This window comes from Vespa velutina, chromosome 15 (genome assembly GCF_912470025.1).
Source record: "Vespa velutina chromosome 15, iVesVel2.1, whole genome shotgun sequence".
Taxonomy (NCBI): Eukaryota; Metazoa; Arthropoda; class Insecta; order Hymenoptera; family Vespidae; genus Vespa; species Vespa velutina.
In genome coordinates this window covers 173635-193146 of record NC_062202.1, presented here as the reverse complement: position 1 = coordinate 193146, position 19512 = coordinate 173635, and the positions used below count along the sequence as shown (strand labels likewise).

The following is a 19512-nucleotide window of genomic DNA, read 5'->3' as shown; positions in this document are numbered from 1 at the left end:
AGAATCGAGAGAAAGAAGAAAAAGGGAGAAGGAAGCACGTGTCATCGACGGAAAAATAAATAAATTTCGGTAGCTGTGCAGAGAGAAAGCACAGAAACATGGAGCATCGAAAGAGCGCGCGCGCGTGAGTATGTGAGAGAGAGAGAGAAAGAGAGAAAAAGAGAGAGAGAGAGAGAGAGAGAGAGAGAGAGAGAGAGAGAGAGCATAGTAGAACCTCCTGTTTGCGTCCATCGGTGCTGCTATTCGAGAAGGAAAAAATGGCCTACTTAACGGCGAGAATAATAATTAGTCAAGGTGTCGATGTATCGTTAGACTTCCGGAAACGACGAGCCACGAGACCGGCACGCGTGCTTTGTGTATTCCTTCGATAAACATATTTCCTTAAACATTCTCCAACGTCATAGCAAACGAGTGACCTAATTATTAGTACGTTAAAATATTCATTGATTCTCCTAATTATTAGGACCAACAAGCGATCCTGATAAACACAACAATATTTATACGAGCCAATGAGTTGTTTCGATCGTTATTAATTAATTATATAATAACATACGAAGAAAATTTCGTTCTCGGTTCTCGCAGAGAATGTAGGAATGAAAAGAAGAATGTTATAAATCATGCTGGAATGGTTTCTGCGGTTTTCCAGAGCTGACGCGTACGGTGGGAGCGATTAGAAGCGATTAGAGGCGATTAGAGGTGTTCTGGATTGCGTCGCGGTAACGCAAAAGTGACTACGCACCCCTGGACTACAACTAGCTGCTTTTCAAGAAGCGAGAGTAAGAGCATCAGCCCCTTTTACACCCCCGGAAAAGCAGAAACCGAACCTCTCTCTCTCTCTCTTGCTCTTTCAAGGGGACCGCCGTTCCGATTGCTGTGAAAGAGCTGATTCGACTGCGCCATTCATCTTCGGCCCCTCCTTTGTTCCTCTTACCCAAACTATCACGATTATTGCTTTATTACTTAATTTAATGAATGATGGAAAGTAGGCGCCTACTCCAACAATTTATTTTCTCACTTATACTTGAGGCTTTTCCTGTGATCTTGATCAAAATGTCATTTGTTCAGGCCAAGTTACGAGTTATGTTTTTATGCTTTTGGTTGAAGGTAAGCGTGGCAGCGGAGCATCAAAGAGACGAGAATTAATCGTCATATAAGTGCTTCTACAATCTTTGCGGCATTTCCCTTTGACGGAATCTCGTGCTCTGTCAAGAAGCAGCTCCCTGCCACGGTCGGTCGGCCACTCGACCAATCACTTTCTCCTCCTATCTTAGTATGGCGAAGTAAGTGTCTAAAAAAAGGATAAGTCCAAGTTGTGTTCGTCTGAGGTGTTCCGGAAGTTTGTGGGTCCGCTATGATGATAATAAGAAAAAAAAAAAGAAAAAGAAAAAGAAAAAACAAAAAAAAAGAGAAGAGATCGGCAAAAAAGAGAAAAAAAATCTTGGCCCTAGACAAGAAATTCATTTTTTTTTTGTTTCCTTTTAATCATAGCGCCGTAACGAGAACGATCACGATCGTTCTAAATGCATCCACGAGTGCTATCTGTTATCTTTTGAAAATAAAAAGCCAGATGCCCTTGCCTATCGGCCAGGGCTCATCCATTTCTTTCTTTCTTTTTTTTTTTTTTCTAACTTTGCTGCAATCTGAACGTTAATAACAAAGCACTTGATCGGTTTTACGAAGAACAGTGATGGAACGACATGACGTAATTTCGATGATCGTTAAGGTATGATCCCGAAGACAAATATTTCCTTTTTTCTCTCCTTTTTTCATATAAGAAACGAAGGGCGGAAGTTGGCCTTATTTATGCGAGCAGGTTGTTCAGCCAATGAAACGGTCCCTCCGGGACTCTTGCTACCGGTCTCAGTGAAATCCCTTTGACGAAATTTTGTTTCTCTTTGCTTCTTTTTTTTCTAAAGATCAACCACCCGCCAACGGATATGACGATTAATTCGATTACGAATAAGCGTCGAAGAAATTAGATCGGCTTTTCGTCTCGATCGATCGTAAATCTTAAAATCCTATCTCGAGGTCGTCGTCATCGTCGTTGAGGACGAAAAGAGGCGCGCGCGCGCAGGGTGGAGGGCACGGACGTATCGCCCGTTCAATTTGCTAATTGAATCGGAAGCACGAGAGGCTACAGCTTGGCAGGCAGCATCTCGACAGGGAGAGAGACCCTCCACGGAGGCGTAGACGAAACCGAGCTCCGCCCTTGCGATCCCACCCATGATCTCGTTCGCCAGACGACCTTGAGAGCTTTAGCTTCCATGTCGGTTGGCAGAGTACTCGGTGATCATCCTTCTCAGTGACCCCGCGACTGCATCCGAAAGCGCATCATCGATTCGATGAAGCAACCATTCGCGAAAGAATGATATTTCGTATTCACTGATATTCCATACGCCAACCAGACTCCTTCCTATTTTGCGCGTTATAATTCGCGACACTGTGATAGATCTTTTTACGTTTATTATCTTGTGAAATTACATTTTTGTTCATCCTTGTGTGTGTTGTCATCGAAAAATCGTGCAAGATCACGCGATCGTGATCGCGAAAATGCTCGGTGGATTCGACGCTCAATCGGACTATTATCCACAGTGGCATCAGCCGTGCAATTATGTCACCCAGCTTCCTTACGGTACGTTTGACTTTTCACGATGATATCATTATCATGAGTTTTCGTTTTTTTCTCTCATTTATAAAGGAAAATGTTTTTCAATCTATAAACGTAATCGTTTGATCCTCCTCCAGGTCCACTCGGTGGTCCAGACTCGGATAACCAATCGACGTACTGGGGGGCGGATTCCGGTATCTCTGGTGGTAGTTCGGGCGCAGGAAGCCCAACGGCCTCTACGCCACCTCTGATAGAAGAGATCGGTGTTCAGGATTCAAATTACTCAGCTCTTCAACAATACGTACATCCAAGCGCGAACGGTGCACAACATTACTCTACTTTGTTGTACCCACAACAACAGCACCATCATCATCATCATCATCATCATCACCATCATCCTCATCATCCGCAGCATCCTCATCATCAAGAAACGCATCATCAGCAACAACAAACGCAGCAGCAGCAGCCGCCACAACAACAACAACAACAACAACAACAACAACAACAACAACAACAACAACAACAACAGCAACAGCAACAACAACAGCAGCAGCAGCACAATCAACGTAGAGGGGACGAATTTACGATGGCCGGTGTCGGAGGTGCCGGTGGTTCAGCAGTTTCGTTAAATGGCGTCGGCGTCGGTGTCGGCGTCGGTGTCGGTGTCGGCGTTGGCGTCGGATCTCTTCAGCAACATCTTCAGCATCAAGCTGCAAGGGAGGGCAACCCGATGGTTAGGCCTAAACGCCGTAATACGGCTAATAAAAAAGAGAGAAGACGCACTCAGAGCATTAATAATGCTTTCGCGGATCTAAGGGATTGCATTCCGAATGTACCGGCGGACACGAAGCTCTCGAAGATAAAGACATTGAGGCTTGCTGCCTCGTATATCGGATATTTGATGGCCGTATTGGAAAGCGACGAAAGCGAGGAGCCTCAAACTTTCCGTGCCGAGATATTGTCCAACGGTAGGAGAAACAAGAACGCCCAATCAAGTCAGGTGAGTTTGAATTTGAAACATTGACTCTTCCACTCCGATGAATTTAGACCGTTCGTCTAGCGAGACGCGTTCCTCTTAGAGTAACTTAACGCTCTAGCCAGCTAACTTGAAATGAGATTTATACTGCTCGTAAACGTTCAACTTGCTTGTCTCGACTAATTTGTTGCCTTCTCCCGACTTGTCACTAAATCTTCTGGCCACGATAATAGGACGAGAACGAGATGTAATGTATTTCGTACTTCTTCATTATTTTCTAACCTTTTCTAATCTAATGGAGCAAGAGTTAAATTAGTACTCTCGAGCGACCGAGGACCTTTCTTCTTAAATCTCTCTCATAAATGCTTTCGGTAAGCGTTACTCCAAACTAAACATTGGCCTCTTTAATCGGGAAGAGATTCCCCCCTACGAGACTCGACCTTAAATCCATCGACGTGCCTCTGAGACGCGTCGAGAGAGAAAGAGAGAGAGAGAGAGAGAGAGAGAGAGAGAGAGAGAGAGAGAGAGAGAGAGAGAGAGAGAGGGGGGGGAAAGAGGGAGAGGGAAGAAAAAAATGTTCATTGCATCGAATTCAAGTGGTTAATATACGGTCAACTCGCGGATCCACAAATTTTTTTTCTTCGCGTTAATCGTAGAAAAAAGAGAATCGGGATCCGCTCGAAATTATACGGAGTCGAGTCGAACGTTTCAACGAAAGATAAAGAAAACTCGTCGTTTTTATTGATGAATTCTTTTAATCCAAACATTTTTTGGTTTCTCCCGAAAGTGTCCGTGAACGTGAGCGTCGCGTCGGATCGTCGAATTGGCTTCATTAAATTTAATACCGGCGCGTGGAAATATTTTTCTTTCGACCCTACGCTTTGTGGTTTATCCAATTTTCCATCTGGCTGTACCACCCACGAAGAGTCTTCCTTTTGAATCGAATCCTATCGTTATTCGTGACCGCATCATCGATTTTACCGAACTTTGCTTAGTTTTTTCATTGACATTCCTTACACAAGCAAAGCATATATGTCGGTCAGCTAACGCAACTATCGTTATTTTGTTGCTTTACGTTCGAATTCGAGAACACTATCATTTTTTTGTTCTTTTCGTTTCTTGTACTTTCAGAGCGAGACGTGTTTGCAATCTATTTCGAACGTAGCTCACGAAGAATCGTCCAAGAGCAAAGGCCGAACGGGATGGCCGCAACACATGTGGGCCCTGGAATTGAAGCAAGAATCGCCAACGAATCAAATGCAATAAATCAAAGATCGAAAAACTCATTATTTGACGTTCGCCTTAGAACGGATTAAAAATTTATTTATAAACGATTATTGTAAAAATGAAAGAGATCTCTCGCGCGTTGTACATATTTCGCGTTTAAATTTATGTGTAAATAGAGAATGCTCGTTGCTTTTAGTTGCTCGTCAATTTAGCATATCGTTACAAGGAAAAGGAGAAAGAGAGAGAGAAAGAGAGAAAGAAAGAGAGAGAGAGAAAGAAAGAGAGAGAGAGAGAGAGAGAGAGAGAGAGAGAGAGAAGAGAGAAAAGAGGATAATAACGGCTTGCGGTCCTCCTGACATTTAATAATTTGTAAGCGAGTTTAGATAAATACTTGATCTCTTTGAGATTCCTTTCTATTATTAAGAATCCTCGCTCTTTGATTCGTTTGTAAACTTTTGTATAAAGCACCGTTAACCCTTAAAGGCTATCATAGCTGTAATTTCACTCCATGCAAATTTTCTTAAAAAACGTAACGACTTGTACGACGGACAATGTTTTGCCTATTTATTCAGACTATCAGAAATGACAACGTTATCGTAAAACATATCAGTTCTCTCGCATACTTTTCTATACCTAAATATAAGAACAACAAAAAAAAAAGAAAGTTAATTCGGGCTGATATTTGGTGATAGCTTTTAAGTCTTAAAGTCCTGTAAAAGATATCAATCGGCAATAATAAAAACGTCGTATCACCAAGATTTCTATCGCTATTTATTCTATCACACGCCATCTTCATTTGCTTTTTCACACGTGCCCGCAAATGCAGGAAGTCAAGTTGCAGTTTCTTCCAAAAATTTTTACGACACAAATGTGCCTTCCACGAGCATGCTGCACGCTGAGAAATCATTGTCCAAGACAGTCGGGTCTCGGGTTTCTTCGATATCCTGGCGCCACTACTTTGGCGCTGTCTCTTCGTCGCTCCGATAGGTCCCTGCTCCTGTCGTAAAAAGAAGAAACGAAAAAGAAAGAAAAAAAAAGGAAAGAACGAGAAACATGTTCCTCCGTCGACACGCAATAACGTAACGACCTTCGATCTCGATACCCGTAACTTTGAGAAAATTGAACAAACTTGACATCAAAGTGTCCCTTCGCGGAATCATTTTCACATTTTCTACGTATGCAATCCAAGTGTATACGTATTTACAAAATGAGTCATAATCTTTACGAACGCGAGATATCTCGTCGATCGTTCGTAACGCGTTAAGAGCCAAGTCAAAGTGTCATCGTTATGAGTTATACTCGATTAAAAAGTATCGCATAACGATCTCTCTCGACGACTCGCTAACGAGAGACTAAATATTTGCGGGCATCGAATAGAGCTCGTTCGACGGACATTGTGTCGAAGATTACGAGGAGTTCGCTTTGTAAATACATCGACGGCCAAGCTTAGTTTGTCGTTTGTCATTTATTTATTGTAATCGGTAAAGAGTTTATCACTGTATCGTATCATCATCGTATATTTATTCTGATCTTCTTTCATCGACGCGTTAGACGAATTTGAAAATGATACTTACTATCAACATAGCCTCGATATGTTTCATTTAACGTCACCTAGATTCCTCGTGAACGTTTTTTAATCGTGGAGAAGGAAAGAGCACCAAAGAGATATATGGTAAGGAAGCCAATGGAAGGTGTTAAACGCAGGAGAGAAGGTGAATCTTTGTAAACTTGTGCTTTGACGAAGCCCAGAACACCTCCCGTAGTCGGACGTTGCGGTGTAAACACTCCTGCGTTACCTAAAGAACTTGGTTATTCTCGGTAGCATCCCGAAGTGATGCTGCCTGAGATAAGCAAAGCGTCTCCTCCGAATCCGTGAAAACGAAAGGGTCGGTGAAGGCTGATCGAGCTCGTGGAAAGATTAAGTTACGCTCTTTGAATATCTTTTTATATATTACGATCGAGCGACACTTTAGTATTTGAATTGTAATTAAAATTTTTAATCGTCATTAAGATCGTATATCTCTCTAGATCCTACCTTATTCTCTTTCTATTGTGTGAACCCTTAGAGCATTTGAAACGATACGATCGTAAGAATGTTGCGGATGTCAATTTTCTATCGTTTAATTAATCTCGACTATCAACCGCACTCTTAATAGGAATAATATAATTCATAAGACGTGGGAACGTCTCGGATACGTTCTTGTCGAGTAATCGTCTCGGTATGTAAAGAAAAAACGACGACAACAACAACAATAACAACAACAACAACAATAGCACCAAGCCGCGAACGTTTATTTGCTTTGACGAGTATCAAAGTCCACGTATATGTGTATGTACGTAAATGTAAGGAGCTGCGCAGCCACTTAAATCCCACTGAAAAAACGCATCGGTCCGCATGTGCGGAGGACCTTATTCGATCGTGCGAGATGCGTTTTGGTCGTTCCATCGACGTGTATATTGTTTCAACCATGACAAAATATCGCGTCCTCTCGGATTTCGTAGGAGACATTATATCAAAAAGAGAGAGAGAGAAAGAGAGAGAATTATAAACTCGACAAAGATGTCGCGAGACGTGAGCTAACGCTAAAAGCTATAATATCACTTGCGATATGTATTGTAATTTTGAGTAAAAAAAAAAACAAAGAAAAAAGTAAAAAAAACAAAAAGAAAAAAAAATATAATCAAATTCTGTAACAAAAAAGTAACGAAAAGAACGTTAAATAAAAGATACGATAAAAGTAATTACTTCACGAAATGTACAACGTAGACGTGTTCATACGGAAAATAAAGGAAATAAAATAATAGGTAAATCCGTTTAGCTCGACGACCTTTTTCGAAATGCCGCAGAGAAGCGAAGATCGGTCTCTTATATAGCAACGGGAGGAGTCAATCTCGTAGACTCACAAATTGAATTGGATAACCGAGAGATTTGCCCTTTGCTTTCGAACGGAGTAACGCTTTTCATTTATCGCGCTGTATGGGGTGCGACAAATGCGCACGTTTCATGATGAGAATCCATTTTATCGAGAGTTTCGAAGAAATCTGAAAACAATATACATATATATATGTATATATATATATATAATATATATATATATATATATATATATGTATATATATATATATATGTATATTCATATTATATTGTATATTGCAACGTTCTAGAGACGACATTAAAATTATTTTATAGATGAATTAAAATTATATACAATCGAAAATAATTAAACGCGAACGTTTCAACGAATATGTATCGATTGTTTAAAAATTTCTTCATTTAGATAATTCTAAATAAATAAAAATTTTTTCTGTAAGTATAAAAAATATATTCGGTAATAACGGATAGCAAGAACACGGAAAGGAGAGTGAAACGTGGGTAGGAGAGCTCAAAAACAAGAAGGAAAGAGAAACGAATTCTCATTACGTATGGAAGAGCGTAACTTTTGATTCAAATGGAGAGTAATTGCCACGACGCTCACCGAGATTACCCCCGTGGGATTGTTCGATATTCTCTCTCTCTCTCTCTTTATCTCTCTTAGCGCATTATTCCTTCGACAAGATCGAGGAAGACGCAAAGGGTGAGGGTGATATTGTGACAACGCCCGGTGATACCTCGGCGCAACCCTATAAAACCTCAGGATCGCTGCTGTATCGGCACCAATCCGTTCCGAGAGCTTCTCGAGGAAACTGTGACAAGTAACAACATCCAACGCGGGAGAAGAGATGATCGAATTCATCGGCAAATTTCCCTGGACATTGGGGACCTTCTCTTATTCCTATCTTCTTGTATTATTCTTCTTCTTGACGTCCTGTACAACCGCGGAATACGGTAAGTTTCCTTCCTCTTTTCTTCCTTTCAAAGTACCCTTTTGTATAATGTTATTTTATATGCATTGTTTTAAATGTTTTTCAATCGGTAAGAGTGCGTTGAATTAGCGACAGTTTTGTGCGAAAACGATAATTGGAAGGAACAACGTTCGGTGATTTCTGACAAAATCAAGTCAAGCTTTCTTTGTCAAACTCATTGAGAACGATGCGTCTTTAAAGTTTGACGTGCTTTTTTCTTTTTTGGAATATTATGTTGAGGAGTGTCCCTTAGTTTTGCCTTCTTTTTTTTTAGATTCAAGAGATGTAGCGAGCATGTCGAACGACAGAACGCAGGACAACGATTTTCGTTCGTGTACTGAAGGAAAATGCATAAAGAGGACTACGCAAAAGATGAGCAGCGGGATGTGGTTCGGACCTCGACTTGGAAAACGTCGAAAGTTTGAGGGTAGAACGGGTATGGACACCGAATTGGAGGCTGTCGCAAATGCTTTCGACGATTCAGATTGGACTATTGTCGCTTTATCAGGTAAATGAAAAAATTCGATCAAGGAAAATAGCTGAAAGTAAGCAGATTATAATTTGTTAATATTAAAAGTAATAAATGAAAATTTATATTTGTGGATTGATCTTCTACAGGCGACAAGGGACGAACGACTAATCGAGTCAAGGTCAATCAAGAAGGAGATTACGATGAAAACGAACTTTTTACCAAATATTTAGCTTCGAAGAATTCGGAGAGCGCACAAGACGAAGGGACGTTTTCCAACGAACCATTTTCTTTGGCGATTAATCGCGGAAATCGTCGAGTCCCTTTAACGATTTCATCGCGGTTTGCTCATCGATCGCGCGTTCCGCCGTTTTAGGAAAGGAAAAAAGAATAATAGCCCATAGTTAACTCCCGAAACTTATAAAACAAGAGAGATTCGATTAACCAACGTCTTATTGGAATTACTAAGAAATAAAGTATTCACGTTTGTTTGCAATCCTTCATTTATTTCATTTCGATCCTATCTTTCTTAAGACGTCAAAAAATAATCATATCGAAACGCGATATTTACGTTCGCGTAGCGTAGATAAAAAAAAAAAAAAGGGGGTGTGTATTATTGCTCGAAGATATTATTATTGGTAGGAGAAGAAGGAGAGAGAGAGAGAGAGAGAGAAAAAGAGAGAGAGAAAAAGAAAGAAAGGAAGAAAGAATGAAGGGAAGAGGAGGATGGAGCACGGTGCATTTAGGGGTAATTCCTCGAGCAGCGCTCCGTACCGATGGGCCATGTGGTAACGTTAGATACAGCTCGTAATCATAAAACACGAAAACACCGGGAACGTATAGAAGATACGGAGTTAACCCATTACCTCGATTTATTTCGACGACGAATAAAAGCAACGAATCCAGTTAACATTTACGAATGTAAACTTGCGAGCAAAAACGATCGGTAAAAAACAAAATTTTCCGTCTACGAGAAACGGAAAAGAGACGTTCTTTCTATCCGATCGAATTAAACCGATTCAATGCAAAATGATAATTGGGTAATTTGTCCATTTAAGTAATTAATAATAATAAAAAAAAACCAAAAGAAAGAAAATATAAAAAGGAAAATTAGCGACCCTTTTCTTTTTTCTTCTTCTTCGACATACGCGACAAATGCGGTATTTGTTGAGCGAAATTAAAGATTCGGATTGTGCTCGGTTTTTTTGACTTTTTTATTATTTATATATTCACAAACGTTACAACTTCCAGCTACGCGTACAAGATTCAAAATTCATTCATACGTCACGTATTATCAGTAGATTTAAACGCACACACACACACACACACACATACATACACACACGCGCGCGCGCGTGCACGCATCGTTCGATCAACCTATAACTGTTATTATTATTATTATCGTTTAAACTGCATTTTCTAGCTTAATTTAATTTAACTCAGCATCTAAGTCTTATCGTTAAGTATGTTTATCGTATAACTATATATCTATGTACATGGCTGACATGACTATTAATTATCGTGAAACGAGGGATCGCAATTCGAGTCATATCTCGTAATAACAAATACGTACGTCTACGGTCTGTTATTGTTAATCATTGTATACGGGTTATGTTGTACCTACATTTGAAAAAATATTTAAAAATTTCGCCAAACATAAAGGTCGAAAGTGTTTCTTCTTTCTCTCTCTCTTTTTCTAACAATTTTCTATATATTTAACTAACTAGCACTCTTTTCTCTGTCCGTCTATGTTTTTCCTTTTCTTTCTTAGCTCGTTGCGAAGACTTTTCTCGCTTGCTTAAATCCTAGCTTTCGTTCTTTTCTCATTTTTTTTCTCGACCTTTTCTTTCTCTCTCACGCAAGCTGCACTAAGTATATTTTTTAATATTCTTCCCGCATTTTCGACACATAAAATTGAAACGTGGAAGATGGTACGACGTATTCATGAGTATTCGCAAGTAAAATCTCGATTGAAGGCACAATTGCACGAACGAAAACCTGCTGCGAGTTTTATTTTATTTATAATTATTACTTTTTCTTTTCCTTCCTTTTCTTTATTTAGAATTAAGCTTAATCTGCAAGTTTTCTTTATCTTCTTCTTTCTCTTTACCGGACAGTGAATCGTTTCCGTTCTCGGAATACTGCGCGACATACGTTTATGCGAACTACTCTGTTCCCATTGAATATTAACAAAATTCTCACAACCACGAGCTGTCCACGATTTATTTCCGTTTATTTCCGCACGATTTTACGAAGGATCGAGGATAACATTAATTCCGTGAGTCGAGAGCTTTACCGTTTATTTTTTCTTTTTCCTTCGATGATAACTCGACGAAAAAATCAAATATTTATATTTAACGAAATCCTAATCGATACGTACACGTAGAATTAATATGAATGAAATAAGAAAAAATAAAAATAAAAAAAAAAGAAGAAAAAAAGAAAAATTATTTACTACATACAAACATATTACTTATATACAAACATACTAATAGATGAAAGCAAGGAATCGATGAAGAAAAATACGATATATACAACAATAGAAAGTACGTAATAATGAGAGCAGAGAGGAGAAAAGTCAATGTAGGGGTAGGGGGAAAGGGGGGACAGTATCTGTACAAACTCAAGGCAGTTGATTCAAACGTTTTGCCGGAGATTCGTGACTTTGCTCTTATTTTTCTCCTTCCCTTCGCTTTTCGTACAAGTTAAATAAACAAATAGAGGTCGTCGTAATTTTCGCTCGGAGAGTGGCATCACCACGAAATTAACTTTACACACTGAGACCGTATAAGTTCTCTATATAATGTGTGTATATTTGTGTATAATATTTATGCATTGTATATGTACAGGCAACGGTACAAATTAACCGTATTATAAGAGGGGTTGCCTGTATATATAATCATTTCTTTTTAGCAGCTGCTTTTATATATGTATGTGTATATATATATGCGCGCGCGGATTTCTTACACATTTTTTTATTTTTTTTTTGTTTTTATTAACCGTTAACCTCACCCTTTTTTTTTCATATAATAATGCAAGCCTTAAGTATAAAATTAAGAATTATTAGCAGCAAAACTAAATAACGATGTATACGTACGATTCCGTGCATATGATCTTTTGCATCCAGTACGTAAGTCTATCTATGTAGTCTCTGTATCTTAATATTTTTCTATATTTATTATACACTTCTTCTTCTTCGGTTTTTTGCAACACAAATTGCGATTGTTCCTGTGTGTGTGTGTGTGTGTATGCGCGTGCATGTCCTTACGGAAATATGTGGCTATTTACAAATGTACTATGTGTTACAAAATTACCTTTTTTCTTTTTTTTTTTATATCAGGGAAGAAGTCGATCGTGCACCATTTGAAAATAATCCAATGCAAAAGATCTATTTTTTATATTATGATAGGCTCCCGCATTTCGTGGGAAAATATTTCTCATTATATCTACAACATTATATTTTATCGTAGATATAACATATAGAGGTATGTTATATCTCGAAGGACGCCATAAAGTTTATTGGCTCATTTTCTGACCGACTTTTAAACTTAATCATACGAATCTAATTCTAAAATCTTACATTTATAGAACGTTGTCATCGTAATATTATAGCGCGCCCGTGTTAAGTTACTATTATTTAATTCGTTTAAAAATAAAATCAAATATCGTCGCTTATGAAATGGCAACCAAAGATTATGAAAGAAATATGTACATTATGAGCCATTCATTCTTTTTTCATTCTTTTTATTTCTGGATATTAAGTGTGTAATTATTAGTTTGTGCTAGTTCACGTTTAATTCTTCATCCGCAGATGTGACTCATCGGTTATATTTTCGATTTTACATATATTCATAATTTTTAAGCAAAACGTCGACTGAAGACCGAAGAATAGTTTTTTTTTTTTTTTTTTTAGAAATTTGCTTAAGTTCGTCCTTATGCGAGGTTAATTTGTTGGAAAAAAATTGAAATGGAAAAAGGAAAATTATTACCGAATTTAATTTTTCCCTTCTCAACTCTTATCAATTTGCAAAGTGCTACCGAAAATCTATTAATTTTATTATCGCAAAAGGATTACGTGTATTTGAAATACAAAAATATAAGAGATGCCTAAATGCTTTCCTTTTTTTTTTCCATCAAAATGTAGTAAGCATTTCGAAGAAATTAATTTTAATCGTATTATAACTAGTATTTAATAAATGCATCTCTTTTTCCTTATACATATACGATGCAATATTTTCGACAGTTTTTATTATACCGGTTATAATGTATGCGGTACGTGTGACTAGTGCGTTTCAATGAGAATAAAAAGGGCATGTTTGAACAATGAACGGATTTTTGCAGCATAAATAATGTATCGTTCGTTTTATCTGCCATTTTATATACCTACATACATACATACATACATACATAAAATATATATATGTGTATGTATAGATTTAGTTTACGTATGTACTTTTACATATGAATTATGGTAAAATGCATAAAACATAGGTAACTAAAATATTTTTCATTTTATCTTATTGGAAGATTAAAAAAGAGCCGTTAAAGAAACTCAATCGAAAAGAAGCGTTTGCTAATTATTACAAATTTCATTTGTATTGCATTCTGTAGTTTTCTCTCTCTAAAAAATGAAAAAAGAAAAAAAGATCTACAATATAAATCGGTTTCGTTATTTTATCTCTTTCTGAGTACAATCGTACAACATGATATTTACAAGAGCATTTTTCACGTTATACAAAGCGAATCATCCGACATTTTTAAATACCTTGATACCTTTAAATATCCGTTTTATTAATTTTTCTAAATGACGAAATCATTATTTTCAAGGCATTATCCAAATTAAAAATGATTCACTCTGTACACGTATACGCGTATATACAAATCTATCGTATCACTTTTATTGAACGGCACGAAATAAATAACAAGTAGATGCTTTTAATGATGAACACGAAATCCATCACGGCGTTGAAGGTATGTAATATCATAGCTTTATGATTTTCTTGCAAAAAACAGTTATTTCGTTACCTGAGGAACGTTTTTTTTTCTATCTCATCTTCTCTTTAAAATACGAAGCGTTCGAACGAGTTCACGCGAAGCGCGTTATCTAATTTACCGTCCTGACTGTTTAACGATATTTCTTTTATCGGCAGTGATTCATGTAGATCGTTTAGACGGCGAAACTTTTCTCTCTCTCTCTCTCTCTCTCTCTCTCTCTTTGCATGTACGCGTACGTACGATTATATAAAATTTACAAATAAAATAGCCTGCATAAACAACTAACAAATAAAAAAAAATATTATGAGAAGAGGCGAACAGTCGTTATTACTTTATACATTTTTCCTATCTAATCCGGTTAGAGTAATGGTAAGCTCTTTATTATAACAAAGTACTTTTGTACGTGTCTCGTGTGAACGACAAAAGGAATATTTCTTCTCTCGACACAACCAAAAAACTTGTTCAACGACAAAGATGAAAGAACAAGAGATGTTTCGGTGAGACCAGAAAAAAATTAGATATTGTAGGCTCTATTGCACGAAATTCGGCACACTTCTATAGCATGTTCGTTCGACGCAGTTTAGAATAATAGTTTTCTTAGTACCTATAGGAAGAAATTGTGTGTGTATTTGGCAAATTTAAATATCATTTCTTTTCTACTTGCTTTTTCTGTAACTATATATATATATATATAAATATATATATATATATATATATATATATATATATATATAAAACTTTTTCTAGCAATTGTATTTACATCACGCTGTACACGCGAATTCATAGGACAAACAAGAAAAAAAAAAAAAAAAAAAAAAAAAAAAAAAAAGAAAAAGATCGTATATAAATAGGAAACTTCTCCTGGGATATGCATTTTCAATGCTTATTTGAAAAAAAAATAACAGCGATTTTAATTGAAAACCTACAACTTTTCCCTTCTTCTTATTTCATGCTGCCTCGATCAAAAACATGTGCTATTTTTACTCAAATCTTTCCAACTTTCTCTTCCTCTCTCTTTCCTTTTTCATTTAACGACAATAATAATCATTACATATTCTTCATCATAAGCGATATCGCGTAAGAACCGAAATTTTTTCCAATATGCACTATAAATTAAATACAGTAAATCAAACTCACATATAAAATCTAATTATTTGTCCTAATTTCATTATCGACTATCAGTTATAATAATAATAATAATAATAATAATAATAATAATAATAATAATAATAATAATAATAATAATAATAATAAGAATGATAATAATATTATTCTAACCCCTCGATACATCTTTCTCCTGCTGTATTTGTAATGATTAAGCAGCTTAGTCCTAGCATATTTCATTCGTCTTCACATTGACCCCGTTACTGTAATAGTAGTCTGCAGTAACGATACTAATAGTAGCAATAACAGCAGTAGTAATATTATTACTAATAATGACAGTAGTAATAGTAGCACTAGCAGTAATAATAATAGCGATAATAGTATAACCGTCCTTAAATATACAGATACTACCACCGTATATGATGCTCGAGCGTCACAATTTCGATGAAACATTCATGAATCTCTTCTGCGGGCTCTTCTCTTTTTCTTCGTCCTCATCTTTATTTGTTTAATCGAGTGATTTCCCAAATGGCATATATTCGATAAATATGTACAAGCGAAAGTTTCACCGAAAGTGCAACATTCGTTTATATTTATCAGCCCGTTGTTAATAATTTATTCGATCAACGATTAAATTTGTTATTCAAATATTAAGTTGGCTTAACAATGTACAATTAAAGTTCTCATCTTTGTAAGAATGTTTCTTTCGCCATGTCAACATTAAAAAACGATAAACGTTTATGTGAGAATTCCACTTATCGTTTTAATTAATTGTTATATGGTAACACGATACAATAACATAAATATATAGGGGGAGATACATTAATTTTACTATAATCAGAACTTGAATTGTGTTAATCATTAAACCAATTGATGAATAAATAACAAATATAATTGATTTTGCATGAAATATTGTCAGCGCAAATTATTAATGACAGACGATAAATATTTATGTAATTATCGTCTCGTCGATATTTATTTAATTATCTAATCGATATATGCCACATTATCATTGAATCTTAAGCCGCACGAACCTTTAATAATCTTAGACCTTACGAAATCGTATATGTCCGTATATATACGAGATCATGCACTAGCGAAAAACTCTATTGATTTCTTTTATTTCTTTATTATTTTCCTTATTCTTTTCTTTTCTTCCTTCTGTTGCTTCAAAATGATTCTCTTTATCATCGCTGCTTACTAATAAATTTAATTTTTAAAATTTTTAACGTGCTAATCCGTCCGTAAAAGATCGATTTAAAATGAAATTTTAACTACTCATTTACCAGAGGTAAATAATTATTATGCACGCAAAGGAATAAAAAATAAGGATTTGGATCTTTCACAGAAATGGTTATGATTGGCTTTCTTACCAATCGATTTTTTCAATCGTTCTCACAGTTCCTCTAACAAAAATTTTTTTTAGTTCCCCTAAAATATTAGTGGAATCGAGGAAAAATTTGTCACGCGATAACAGCTACAGCACTCTAAGCAAGGATTGAAAAATGAGTTAAATTATCATCTTAAAAATTAAATAAAATTCTAAAACATTTTCACGACTAACGACGTACCTTATAATTCGCACAATTCTCAGAACAGGATGTATCGCTGCGAGGAGCTTTGAAATACCAGTTTAAGGCTTAAACATACTGTCATCGTCCCAACGACGACACAATCGATCTTTCAACGACGATACTTTTTTCACGTTTACTCCCTTGCACAATTTCTTTTAAGAACACCATTGTCCCTCTCCCTCTCTCTCTCTCTCTCTTGATCGCTCGTTGATCCTTGTTAAGGTCATGAATTTACACGAGTCCGTCTTAAACGATAGGACTTTTTCTCATCTTGTCTCTTCTTCAATGTTTCCGCACGAAAATGATAGTTCGTAAGTGATACGAACGAGCAAATCACTTTTGATATATTGACAAACTCCCTTCTGCCTTACTCGTTAAAGACTTCTGTTCGTTTTTGTTACTAGTTTGATGTCTGGCAGTGCCTTGAGCCTTACACGTCTCGTAAGACTTTGCGAGCGAACACGAATTTTGTCTACTTCTTGGTTGTTGTTTAGTGAGATCACGCTGACTACTTGACGAAGCGGGATCGTTCTTTCGTCTTGGATGTCCCAATCTTCCGGAACCGAAAGAACCCGCCCTACTACGAAAATGTGATATATTGACGGTGTCTACGCGTGTTTTTTGGTTGTTAGGACCGTCGGAATTGGATGTTGGTAAAGTGACCGTACTGGAACCACCCGAGAGCCGTCGAACTCTACTTATTGGAGAACCATCTGTACCACTACCACTGCCACTTTCGGAAAGACTTCTGTTACGTCTTTTCGCTGCCTGTGCTCGAGCATTTGTGGCGAATCCTTGGAGCATTTCATTAATCTGGGGCTATTTGGAAACATTCATTGAAATTAGCCATCCGTACGGAGGTCGTACAATAGAGAAAGATAAAAAAAAAAAAAAAAGAAAAAAAAAAAAAGGATAAATACCTCTACGACCCTAAAGTCTTCGATACTCTTGAATTTGGATAAATATTCTTGTAATTGTGAATCAATGTGAAGCTCGTCAGAGTTTTTGTAGTATTTCAAAAATGCCCAGAATTTCTCCAATCCATATAATTGTCCTGTCGAACGTGAAGGTGGGAGGAAGAGACACGATTAATTATAAATACTTCTATGATATTAATTACATTCATTAATATGTTAGATATTTTGTCGAGTTACGTTCTACTATCCATAAAACAACAAAATTGCACGGTATTTGAGAAAAAGAAGAAACGAAAAAAAAAAGAAAGGAAAAGAAAAAGAAAAAGAAAAAGAAAAAGAAAAAGAAAAAGAAAAAGAAAAAGAAAAAGAAAAAAGTCATAACTCTTTCACTTTCGCACATCGTTACCATTTAGCTAACACCAACCGGTTATCGTAACTAAACAACCTATTATGTATATGTACAAAAACGTGATCTAAACTTCAACGAAATCAATATGTACTCACCACTTTCATAATCATATATAGTTTCAATTTGGAAGTCTTTGTACAATAGGGGTCTGAATTTTCTCTCTAGACCGTAACTATAAAATCTGAATAAACATTCCAGTCCGTAACGGTAGCCCTCTAAGGCATCTTCTTTGGCTAAATTTCGAAATTCTTCGTACATCGTACGATTGAAGTTTTCTCGCAAGAAGAACGACCAAAAGCGGAAGAGCGTGTTCATTTCTTGGGATTGACCGATACCTAATCTTTTGCGTTCTAAGATAAAAGAAAAATTTCACAGTAAATGATTCTCGTAGGATTATTATATATTTAATATGAGAAAACGAATAAACTTTCAGATTAAAATTCTCTTCACCTTTGTCCCTCAGTCGGGAAAAGAAGACAAAATATATAATATTCATCATTTTGCAAATTCGTACGAGCAAGATTTAATTATTAATAGTTTAATATCTATTTAAATTACCTTTCAAACAACGCGAATGATATTTGTGATAGACTTGTTGAGTGAATCCATTTTCTTTCAATAAGGCGTGACTGGGATGCTGGAATATCGGTAAAGATTGAGGCGCGCTTCCGTAACTACTTGCCAGATAACTTTCACTGGGGCTCGTTCCAGCGCTGCTTCTGTCATTTACAAGAAAACGCATGAGAACATATTTCTAAGTGATATATATATATATATATATATATATATATATATACAACGAACAACGGTAAATAATAAAATTGTGTACCCTGTAGAATAAGTACGTGGACGGTGTTCCCGAACATCCATTATCCAACCAACGTGATGTTCTACAGGAGGATTATTACTGTGACGAGTCTTTCGTTTTCGCGGCGTTCGGGGATCAACCGATGGTTCATCCTTAACTACTGCAAAGAATCTTGGAACAGTTGCACGTCTTCCGCTTCTACTATTTTTCGCTTTGTCGTTCCAACGATTTTTTTCATTCTTTCTTTCCCTCTTACTCGAGCCTTCTGACGAGTTAGGAACCTAATTTGGCGAAAGAAACGTTAATCAAGGAACCATTATAGTCGATGATCACACGATGAAAAAGAAAAAAAAGGAAAAACATGTACTTGAACAGGAGGAGACTGTTGCGAAATGTCCAAGTCCTCGACGGCAGACGGTGGAGGTGGAGGAACTTCAGGATTGGTTTTTCTTGGAGGTTTCGGGGCCATTTTCTCAAAATCCTCTTGGCTGATGACATTTACGGTTTTGTAATTATTAATTGAAGAGGACGATCCATACTGGAAATATACGATGATTCATTAAAATGATTCTGCATATTAAA

At 36.7% G+C, this 19512-nt stretch overlaps 3 protein-coding genes across 6 annotated transcripts in view; 2 read left to right on the top strand and 1 right to left on the bottom strand.

Moving 5' to 3' along the window:
* Positions 1 to 19512, bottom strand: part of LOC124954396 (la-related protein 1B) — a 31573-nt gene that overhangs the window by 1329 nt on the left and 10732 nt on the right. For 2 of the 4 annotated variants that reach the window (XM_047507289.1, XM_047507290.1), the window contains exons 12-17: positions 19298 to 19468; positions 18952 to 19211; positions 18681 to 18841; positions 18218 to 18472; positions 17717 to 17850; positions 15960 to 17615 (exon numbers count right to left, since the gene is read on the bottom strand). In XM_047507289.1, coding sequence (XP_047363245.1) covers positions 17130 to 17615; positions 17717 to 17850; positions 18218 to 18472; positions 18681 to 18841; positions 18952 to 19211; positions 19298 to 19468 — 1467 coding nt within the window. In that variant the 3' untranslated portion in view covers positions 15960 to 17129. Of the gene's footprint in view, positions 1 to 15959; positions 17616 to 17716; positions 17851 to 18217; positions 18473 to 18680; positions 18842 to 18951; positions 19212 to 19297; positions 19469 to 19512 lie in introns of those variants that run through there. The other 2 variants (XR_007102543.1, XR_007102544.1) reach the window with 2 other exon arrangements.
* Positions 2139 to 5569, top strand: LOC124954411 (heart- and neural crest derivatives-expressed protein 1-like). The gene is made up of 3 exons (XM_047507342.1): positions 2139 to 2632; positions 2746 to 3608; positions 4716 to 5569. The coding sequence occupies exons 1-3, from the start codon at positions 2551 to 2553 to the stop codon at positions 4848 to 4850; spliced, it is 1080 nt and encodes a 359-aa protein (XP_047363298.1). The 5' UTR covers positions 2139 to 2550; the 3' UTR covers positions 4851 to 5569.
* Positions 7988 to 11570, top strand: LOC124954420 (PBAN-type neuropeptides-like). Its single transcript, XM_047507359.1, has 3 exons — positions 7988 to 8637; positions 8929 to 9162; positions 9273 to 11570. The coding sequence occupies exons 1-3, from the start codon at positions 8532 to 8534 to the stop codon at positions 9497 to 9499; spliced, it is 567 nt and encodes a 188-aa protein (XP_047363315.1). The 5' UTR covers positions 7988 to 8531; the 3' UTR covers positions 9500 to 11570.